The sequence below is a fragment of the Acanthopagrus latus genome, chromosome 7 (assembly GCF_904848185.1).
Source record: "Acanthopagrus latus isolate v.2019 chromosome 7, fAcaLat1.1, whole genome shotgun sequence".
In the NCBI taxonomy this organism is placed as follows: domain Eukaryota; kingdom Metazoa; phylum Chordata; class Actinopteri; order Spariformes; family Sparidae; genus Acanthopagrus; species Acanthopagrus latus.
Window position 1 is genome coordinate 8,198,051 of NC_051045.1, and position 11,326 is coordinate 8,209,376.

Sequence of the window (11,326 nt, forward strand, 5' to 3'; positions counted from 1 at the left end):
TGTTGCAGAGGAAGCCTCTTTCACCAGGCATGTTGTGTCATCTTCACTTAAGAGCAGCAGGGCAGCCTCACTGTTTATCCTTGAAGGGTATTAAAAGCAACTGGATTAAACCCACGACCCATGAAAACATCCCATTAAAACAGGCAAGAACTGGTAGGAAGTGTTTCTGAAATAAAAAAAAAGATTGTAACAAAATATTGAGCAAACACGATATTATTATAAAGCAATGTAAATTATAATGTTTAATGTAATAGTCCCAACATTTTGGGAAAGCAACCTCATTTATTCTGCATTAAGGTTTATCACGTTTCAGTTGAACATATATAACCAGCCCAGCTTTACATACACTTGTGCAAGCATTTATTTTAAAGGGGTTTTCCACCAATTTTACAAATGAAATTGTGTCTACAGGTCTAGAGGATTTCTTTCTTTGTGAATAAACTTTTGTGGTTCCAGAAGAAGCTGCGTGTAATAAATTGCCTCCAGCGATGAGACTCAGTTGCTAAGTTGCCTTGTGGGTAATGTGGGCGCTGGGTATTTAAAAGTAAGAAAAAATGTGGAATGTAAAAGGCAATATCTGTTTCTAGTGTACGAATTTTGATCATTTGTTTGACTAGCGCAGTTGACTGTTTTTTTTGTTAGTTTTGTTGCATTGTGGGTAATGTAGTCCACTGTTCTAGCACTGTCAGGCTCATTACAGACAGCTTGAAAACAAATGATCAAAACAATTAAGCAGACCCAGAGACATGGCCTTTTTTGATCCTTCATTTGCAAAACCTGGCACCTACATTACCCACAATGCAACCTCACCAACAAGTGACATCTCTGGAGATCGTTGCATGCATCTCAAAAGGCCTTGCACTACTTTTCTCTCCTCCACATGTGCAGCAGCTCTCCATAAGGCCTGCAAACACACTTAAATATCTACAATTGGTGGAACTAACCTTTAATATGAATCACAGAGCTTATGGGGGATTATTATTTCTCTTTGCTGCCAGGCACTAATTGAATAATTTACATCTCAGCTTGACATTTTTGCCCCGAGTGGTGTGATCTGCTTAATTAAGCGAATTTGCAAATATTTATTTATGAGGGTGGGAAACTTAACAGCTGTGAAAAAAAACTCACATGGCGTTAATAGAATCCATGTTTCCAAATATTACATCTTAAAGAAGACATAAAGCAGAAAAAACACCGTCTCCCGAGAAGAAAGCAGACCACAGGACCGGACCTGCACACGCAGTTTTTAAATCCTCTGATCACTTTAAGCTTCTTAGAGGCGCTAATGAAAGTGGTCGCATATTGTCCGGGGACAGACATCTGTTTCCGTCTTGATTAAGTTTTTAATTTTCCCTAACAGAAAAAAAAGAAGCTGCTAGGCTTTGCTAATCGGAGTGATCCCGAGTGTGTTCACAGGAAACCTGCGCATCTCTCCCATCTCCCGCAGCCTGAGAGCCACTGTGACTGCAGAGGAGAGGAGAGGAGCTGAGGTGTGAAACAGAGCGCACCGTGTTTATTTATTTATTTATTAATTTTTTTATTGAGCTGTTAACTCCGTCAGCTGGAGCGTTATTTTTTTTTTTTTTTTTTTTTTACCTCTTCTCGCTCACTCTCTATATCGAGGCGGAGGAAACTTGAGAAATCGGAGGATTACATTTCCTGCAAAACTTTTTCTATTTTTGTCGAAACGGTCGTTGCTTTGTATGCAGGATGAGCCAGATGGAAGCTTCCGCAGAGGCTCATCATGTTGATCTGTAACTTCAGCGCAGGTGAGTGGTCGGGAATTTAAAATAGTGGTTTCAATCAATGTCAAAAGACTGCTTTTGAATGAACAGTGGCTTAAATTCCCTATTGAGCAAACTTCAGCATGTCATATTTTGATATAAAAGCAGTTGTTGTGTCTGCATATATAAAATGTGTCTCAGGCAGAATCACTTGTTGATCATTACATTTGTACAACATTGCGTGTGTGTTTAGATGTGGGTGTGTGTGTGTGACAGATGATATGTATGAAACAGTTATAAGAGTTTTGGCACAAACATGAAAAAATATATATATATTTATCATGTTTATTGCTGCATATATCTCTGAATATGAATGTGGAAAATGTGCTTCAGCAGTCCAGACAGAAAATTAATTGATGATCAAGTACTCTTCAATTTTCAACCAAAAATGCCCCCTATTTGTTGTCTCCAGCCACTTAAATGTCAGGATGTGCTCCTTTTCATTGCTTTTCACGATTTAAAGTTGAACACCCTGATTTTTTTCAACCTTTATTTAAATAGGAATAACTCTCATAAAGATTATAAACAAAAAAATCAAACCATCTACCTCTCCTTTCTTCCAAGTCATTCAAAGGGGCTCAAACTCAGATATTTACTTTTTCCATCGCTGAGTAAACAAGCCGTTCTCTGAGGAAAATGAGGTCCCCAGAACACTGTTAGAAGCCTGCAAGGTGGCAGGGCCCACCACATATAAACAAAGTAAAACGGTGTGAAGTTGTGTTGCCCTTTAAGGTCAGTTTGTTTACTCAGTCATGAAGAAAGAGTTTGTTTATTCAGTTTGTTAAGGTCACTGAAGATCCTTCTCTACTCCAAAACTACACAGTGCACCTTTAAAAATCACTGATATCAAATCAATTTTTTAAAGCTGTGACTTATTGAGTAACCAATTTAATTGAGAAAACAATCAGATCAGTTGACGAACGTAATCGCCTGCTGGTCTCGTCGTCTTTTGCTGTAGTCTGACATAAAACGTCCACGTCCCAGTTTCTTATTTTTTTTTCTGTGACTCACATACAACTATTTTTTTGGGGTGGGTTAACTTGTTTACAGCTGAAGGGGAAAACATGAGTCAGAAGTGAGTGTAAGGACCCACTCTCATCTGCCTCCACAGATGCCTCTGATTGGTCTTTTATTGGCATTTCTTTGATTTGCCTTGGCTCAGCTTAGTGATGTGAGAGTCATAATTGACCAAATGGACGCAGTGTTTTTTACTAAACCACTATCGAGATTCAGGATGACATTAAGAGCATTTAATAAGCCGTGTTATTTGGCTTTATCGTCACGCACTAGTGGTTTAATCCTAAGCGTGCTTGAAACCTCCTTTTTTTTTTTCTCCCCCGTGCAGGCGAGATGAAGCTGAACATATTGGCTCAACCAATACACTGGGGCCTCCTGCTTCTTTGTATTGTGGGCTTCTGCAGCCAGCCAGTGTCCAGTGGCAACCAAAGCTCCCGAGGACAGACAGGTAGGTCTCAGACCCGACCGGAACCCGTCACACCCCCTGAGGGACTCATTATGGCTCCAGGTCACCAGCCTGGTCGCCCGGTGGAGAGTTCAGCGTGAGCGACGAAGACCTGAAACTCACTGAGCTTCTCATTAGAATAAGAAAATTAATTACTTTTCTGCTCAGAACCTTGTAGTAGGGAAATGGATAACTCACGGACAGGAATATTCATGTGAAGGTGCTGTAAAAGGGATTTGATTGGCGAAGTAATTATATCCAGCATAATGATACATGTTGCACTGGTTGAAGAATTGAGTTATTAATGAGTCAAAACAATGAGGAGACAGCTGAATGTGGAGCAGGCAGGAAGGAGCTGAGGGAGACCTGAGCCTGAGGCATTAGCTGCATTTAAATGTAAACAGTTACATATAACTTTTTAAATTAAAAAAAAAAAAAAAAAAAAACAAATTTAGCAAATTGTTGTTAAACATATTTGTGGTTTTCAGAGTAAAAAAACTAACTTTTTCCTACTTAGGGTTAGGGTTGGGGCTAGAAGAAGTTGTGATTTTAGGTCCATTGTGTTAATATAGTATGTCAAAAAATAGCTTTATAGTCACACATGTGAGGTTGTGCTGAAAATAATGACACCAAACAAAGCAAGATAAACAGTTTTTAAGGTGAAATATAATGGCAAAATCATAAATGGTCAATAATGGCCAATTATACCCTGGACCCCAGAGGGTTAAGATACCAAAAATGTACCAAAAAATTAAACTTTCAAACCATTGTGCAACTAACAGAACAGTGTCACTGGTAAAATGTCTTAAAGGATAAGTTCACCCAAGAAATTTAAATTCTGTTGTTTATTTGGTTAAAAAAGAGTCAACTTCATAAACACAAACTGGCTCCCAACAGCTCATTCAGCATAATCCAAGTCTACGGAAGCCCTGCTGAGGTGCCAGATTGATTTGAAAAGACATTATTTACACCAATTTTTTTTTATTCGCCGCGGCTGCTCATCTACTGCTCTGATTCTTCTCAAATGCAATCAATGAGCTTGGGCTTCCGGATACCTGGATTAGGCCAGAACAAGTTGTACGGAGACCTTATTAACACCCTCGACATGCGGTTGAGCTGAGTCACCCACATCAGACGTGGTGCTTTAGCTCAGCAGCCACAGCGAAGATTTCCGCTTTAGAAAATGGCTTGAATAACATCCTTCACCTCAGCTTTCCAGAGATTATTGGTTCTGTCCATTGAATGAATGCATAAACTACATTTTACCCTCTTTATATACCTCTAGTCTACCCAGTTCAATCCGCTGTTCCTCAACCGAGGGCTCAGGCTCCCTCCTCGGAGGGACTGTGTGATGATAAAAGAGTCAGGAAAGATAAAGAATAAAATTGTGCCTCTGAGATATTATATTTAGTTGCTTTGTCAGGAGCCACAAGCTTTGTTTAATCTGGTTTAATCCGTTCCATTGCATCGCATTTTTGCCATTTTTTTTTTTAATCAACATTAAACCTTGATATGAAAAGTTAAATAAATGTTAAGTAAAATGTACAAAACTCCAAATGAACTGTAATAAAAGCACCTATGAATTGACCTTCCAGTACAGCACCTGCACAAATGTGCATATTTTAGATAGGAGACCTTGTGTTTGTCTGTTGATTAGTGACATGTTTCATTTTTTCTTTTAGTTCTGTTTTGATTGATGTCTGATTTCAAACCCCATCCTATTTAAGAATTGACCTTCTGGTTGATCATGCAGCCAGCCAGACAGCTCAGTTCTGAATTAGAAATATTCACGCCACTCTTTTTCTCCTCATGTTTTTTTTTTTTTTTTTTTTTTTCTTACCTGGGCTTTGTTGCTCCCCATTCTGTTGGAGGTTGAATTAAATGTCAGCGTGAGTCATCAGCTGGCCACTTGGTGGTGCTGTAGCTTCAGAAACACTGAAATTAGGCTTTGCTGACTGGCTCATCCTGAATGACTGTAACAAATAGACCACACCATTTAGTTAAATGAACATCTAATGAAGCGAAGAAACGATTGATGATGATCTCGAGAGGCTGAAGTGACTCAAGTTGCCTTTGCTTATATGCAAAATATGAAAAAATGGTTCTGTTTTTGCCTTTAAATTCTCCTCCTCAGGGTCAAAGCAGGAGAGGACGGGGACCTGTGAAGTGGTTGCTGCTCATCGCTGCTGCAATAAGAACAAGATTGAAGAACGCTCTCAAACAGTCAAGTGCTCCTGCTTCCCAGGACAGGTGGCGGGGACAACAAGGGCGCTGCCCTCTTGTGTTGAAGGTAACATTACGGAGGCCCTGTTTTAACTCTCTTAACCAGACATTTCCGACCTGACATGAATATGTAATTTATTAAAGTAGAGTGAGGTTAGTCAGTTTGACCACTGTCTATGGATACTGAGACTTTCAAGGACCACATTGTGGTTTTTTTCTCTCCCCCTTCCAAACACATCTTTCAAGTCCTGTCAGTAAAGTGACCTTCCACCGCTGTGGGTTTTTTTTTTTCAGCCGCTATTGTGCGTCAGAAGTGGTGGTGTAAGATGGAGCCCTGTCTTGAGGGGGAGGAGTGTCGAGTTCTCCCTGACCTCACCGGCTGGTCATGCATCTCCGGGAACAAAGTAAAGACCACAAAGGTGAGCAGAGTCCATGCATTAGTGTGAGTCACAGCGGCACCTAGAACTGCACAGAGAGACAGACCACAAAATGGTTTCAGTTTAAAGACACGGTATTTATAGACGCTAAAAAACGCGCTCGTACGGTAAATCTTCTCCTTTTCATTGCATCGCTCCGATGCAAAACAGGGGCCGACAGCTTTTCTTTTTTTTTTTTGAGTAAGCTCTGCTTTGATGCTGAAGGATTCCACAATCAAGCGTAATCACTGCTCCCACTGGCCATATCAACCCTCTTGCTCTGCACAAGGCACAGTGGGCTCAGAAAACCTAATTCTATAATCTGTTGAATGATGGGGCCAAGAGGACAAACATGAAATAAGCTGTGAACTAATACTGAACACTAAAACCCATGTAATTAAATCTGACGGCCAAAAGAAACCCCACTACATTTCAAAAAAATGCAATTTTTTTTCATAAGTTGCCGTTGCGTGGAACTGTTTAGTGTGTTAGATTCCTGGGGGAAACATTTTTTTTTTTTAACAGTGAAACAGGGGCAAGTTAGCGCTGGCAGCGTGCAGCCAGTGATCAAAAGATACCCAGCAGTCATGTGGTCCATCAGATTAAACTACTGAACAACAGAATGAAATAGAAACCAACAGGGTTAGAAGACATGCTCAAATCTTTTAGTAATACGACAGTGTGGAAAATCTTTTACGAGTAAAAAAAAGTCCAGCATTCAAAATTAAAGTAGCAGTATAAATATATATGCAAGCATTGAAATGTACTTGCAGTATCAAGAGTAAAAGCACAAAAGCAGACTGGCCCATTTCAGAACAATCTATAATGTATCATCATTGTGACGCTAATTCTAATTATTTTATATGCTGCTGTATAGCTTCCAATGTCCCATAGCAGAGATTAATAGTCTTATTTAATGTTAAACTATAGTCAGTGATGGAAAGTAACTAGATACATCTACTCCTGTATTGTAGTACCATTTGGTTGTATTTGTATTTCACTTGTCCTGCTGCGTTACATTCCTACTCCAACACATTATGGAGGCAAATATTAGTATTTTTTACTCCACTAAATTTATTCGATAACATTAGTTACTTTGCAGATTGCATGTTGCATCAGACCCAAAGTACATATTAATCTGCTCCACCAGCAATAAGATAAACAACAACAAAAAAACTAAACAATGATTCCACTAATCAGGAAAATGCTGAACATCAAATCCAGTATATATGTACGTACATGCAAAATATGTGTATCATTTACTTTGTACTTTTGTTTTAAATACATTAATTGGAGGACAAAGGGGTAAAGCCAGCGTCTTGTTATTGGAAGGTTGTTGGTTCGATTCCCCTGGTCTGCATGTCAAAGTGTCCTTAGGCAAGATACTGAACTCCAAAACTGCTCCTGATGTGCTGGTTTGCACTTTGCATGGCAGCCACCACCATCAGTGTATGAATATATGTATGATTTACTGTAAGTTGTTTTGGACAAAAGTGTCGGCTCAATGCCCTAAAATGCAAAATTACTTTTGTTACTAATAATTACATTTAATCTCAGAATTTTACCCCAGTTCTAGTCTTATGGGTGACGTTACTTTGTCTCACATATGACTTATAGTTACTTTTTACAACAAAATATTTTAGGCCTATATAAACTAAAAATTGTGCGTACAGTACTTGCATCACTGTGCTTCATTACTTTCCACCACTGGACAAGAATACAATTTACCTTTTCACTATGCCTGTCAGGCTGTCTGTAACAGAGGCAGGTTAACCTCTTGAAATTCTTGTTTTAAACAATAGGCCTTGATTTTGCAGAGAATTAAACAAAGAAAAAAACTGTTGGCTGACAGCTGTATTTAGCAGATTTTCAACCAGCATCAAGCAGAAGCTAACATATAATTATATAATAACTCTGAAACTCCACAGGTTGGTTGAAACGGTTCTCTCCTGTCTTCTGAGCTGATTTGTTTGAAGGGAAATTTGTTCAAGGGGCTTTAAATGTGTACAGTACATGACACCATGCTGAATAAACTCTTAAGCTACTTTTTTTTTTTAAGCAGAACATCAGCATGCAGAATGTGAAAATCAGGCGGTATTGTTCGTCCACTGAAAAACCATACTTCGATAAGCAGATTTGTGTTTTGATGATTCTATTTTCAAACCGAACGCGTCACATTTAAAGGGAAAAGGACTTGAGGATGACAAGTAACTGATGAACTGATTTTGGTGAACGTAACACCATCGAACGAAAGTTTGGCCAGAACTGACGGAGTCCCCTTAGAGAAGAGGACGGAGCTGCTCTAAGCTCTGGTGTTGTAGCATCTATGTTTCAGCCCTGATCAGATTTTCTGCTAATGTGACTTAAAAGCCCACAAAGCACTGCGTATAGCTAATGAAGTGCCTCATGCCTTTTTTTTTTTTTTAAATGTCACTCTGTTATTTCTGTAGGCAGTAAGCTAGTTAGCCGGGAACGCTAACAGCCACACACTTCTGTCCTTGTCCTTTAAGGTTGATAAAAGCTCTGAAGGACACCGCCCTCCAAACTCGTGAGATACGGACAATTGCTCAACAGAATAAAACACACAAAAAAAAGTCATTATGTCCCTCAGCATTATCTTGTGTAAAACGTATTTAAATAATTGCGATGGAAATTAACAAATCCACGTTGTTAATTCTTTTGTAATTTCACGTGCTCTTGTCCGCAGGTGGCGCGGTAGCAGCAAGACGGAAGCTCCATCTGATCGGCACGTGCCCATCCCGGCCTGCAGCGGTTACCTTAACTAACACGGGACTCTGAGGACGGCGAACACCACCGTCAGACGGAGCAAAGAACAATATAGATTTAATTAGATATCTCCTGGCTGGGCTTTAAAACAGCAGGAACTCATTATTTTAATTTCTTTTGACTTGAACACAATTTTGGATGGGGTTAATCCCGTGGAGTGGACAATCTATTAGCAACTGACTTGAGATAAAACGATGCAGCACCTTTCCCACCCGCCCCCGACCCCCCCAATCCAAACAGGGTGGCTCCTGCGAAAAAGTCTGTATCATTGTTTCAGTGCTTGATATGCTGAGCACATTGTGATGCACTCAATCAAAGTTTGGATGGGACTGCTGGCAGACTCTTAAAAAGAGATTTTTTTGTGGATTTTCAGGAGGCAGAATGTGAATCCAGGCACTGGCTTGTGACTCTCGCCGCCGATCAAAGCGGAAGACCACAAATACTGAGAAATTTATGATTATGCTGCATTTGTAGACAATGCTGTCCTGTCGACTTACTCGGAGCTTTGTAAAGAGGTCAGATCCCTTTGGACTACTCCTTACCACAAAGAGAGGCACGCCCGCATACACAAACACGCACAAAGGCTTGCTTTTTTTTTGTTTTTTGTTTTTTCCAACCGGCTGGACGGAGCACCACCTGCAAGGCTGTGATGGCATGCACACAGGCACGAGGCTCTGATGCAAAACAAGGACTGTTTGAAATGCTAATCATGGGGAGAATGGGGAGAGAGGAGAGGAGAGGAGCTTCTTCACTGTAGAGAGTATTTACATCATGCTTTTGTTTGTCTCTCTAAACCGAGTGCTCCTGTGGAGGGGAACTCCGATGCGAGCAGTGATGGGAAACATTTCTCCTGTCTTGAAGCAAGCGGCAGTCGCTAACAGAACAGAATGGTTACCGTTATTACCCCTCCATCAGCTGTCCTCTTCGTGTGAATCATTTCTCCTTCCGGCCCCGCCCTGATCGCCCGTCTTCCGTCTCTCGAGCTCAGTCAAACACTTTGCATTTTTTACCTTTTGCAATGAGGAGACACTTAACGATAACACAAGTACACAAGCGTCTGCGAATCATCACATCCGAGGCGTCAGGCCTGTACGAGGGGCCTCGAGTTGCCTAGTTGAGAGCAGCTGAATTTACATCAGTTTGCTCAACATCTGCTTAACGCAGTCATGCACTGTGATTGTTTTGGTCCAGACAAGATTCAACAGTGAGGTGTTACGGGGGGCCCAAAAAACATGCAACATTAAACTCATGATAATCATGATTATTTCTGTTGGTTATTCCTCTTAATGGGTAAAATCTTCTACTATCTTATTTAACCCACAGGAGCTTGTCGTGCAGCTGATAACAGTATTATTGACATGATCTGACCCGGCAGTCAGATGAAGTAGGAAAACGGCACTGTTTACAAAAGAACTCAGGTAGTACAACGATGACCCGCGCTCTAACCACAGTTATTAAGTATTATCTCGGAACAATCAGACTAAATGAAATGCTCAGCATCTATCTCCATTTCACCTGCTTGAACCATTTTGTAAAGCCTCAAAACATTCCCTGCTTCTAACATCTCAGTTGTGATCTTTCCTTTGTCTCATGTGATCGTTTACTGAATATTTTGGGCTGTGGGAAACTGTGAGGGGGGATCTGTCGACCTTCCTCTGACAAGCTTGAGACCAAATGATCGATCCAAAAAACAAAATAGCAGGTTCAAAGACCTAGAACAATCTTTGCGTCAATTATGTATTTATTCTGTTTTTCCAACCCTATTACAGCCGTCGGCATCAAATGCCATACATCATTTGATTAAGGGGAACGTTATGTTTTAGTCTGGCTCAACTGAAAGTCCCAATTTTACATTTGCTTTGAACGAGAATGAATGAATGTACAAACACAAGAGGCAATTCTTTCTTCTTGACTGGGAAGTGAGAATCTCAGGAAGTAAAAAAAAAAAAAAAAATAATAATTCTAAACACATACTTGAATATTTTAGTCTTCCATATGAATTCCTTCCTACATATGGTCTCTCCCAAGCAAGTTACAGCCATTTACTATAAGGCATAAAGGTATTGTCCTGTATTTCAGTTACTGACCATTCACATGTCCCCTAAATAATCTAGTCTGGAAGAAGAAACTATGACAAATCAATGTTGCTGAATGTGAAGGCGTACGAAGTCCCCGAATGCCCAAACAAGGCAACTTCATTTTACAAAAGTTTTTAAAGCATTAGCAGTTCAAAATGCATTAAACATTATAGAACAACAGCTTGTTATAGCCGCTGGTTATTGTCTAGGTCTTTGAGGGTTTAATCCTTAAACGCATCCCTCAAGTTTTTAAGAATTTCTTGCTTTTTATTTTGCTGAGTTTCGGTAGCCGAAGCCGACAAACTCTTGTGATGTGATGTGTACAAACTCTGGGAGTGAACCAAGAGACAGATGAATATGTTTGACCCCTTTGATTATGCAAACGGATTGAAATACTGTTGGAGATGCTCAGTGGTGGATTTAACTTCTCAGTGTTGGATTCCAAAAAAATTCCGTTTACACAAAGGGGTTAGATTTTAGATTTATATTATTAAGTTAAGATTAGGAAGTCCAACAGTAGTCTCGCTCAGGCTCATTAAAGTTAAATGTCCCAGGATTCCCCAACTGTCTCTTAAA

General features: G+C 40.0%; 1 protein-coding gene across 1 annotated transcript; it reads left to right on the plus strand.

Annotated features, from left to right (window-relative positions):
* Positions 1-149: 149 nt before the first annotated feature.
* LOC119022863 (chemokine-like protein TAFA-2) lies at positions 150-10,633 on the plus strand. The gene is made up of 5 exons (XM_037104252.1): positions 150-1,769; positions 3,130-3,249; positions 5,381-5,536; positions 5,764-5,888; positions 8,593-10,633. Exons 1-5 carry the CDS (start codon positions 1,745-1,747, stop codon positions 8,602-8,604), a joined length of 438 nt encoding a protein of 145 aa, XP_036960147.1. The 5' UTR covers positions 150-1,744; the 3' UTR covers positions 8,605-10,633.
* The last annotated feature ends 693 nt before the right edge of the window (positions 10,634-11,326 follow it).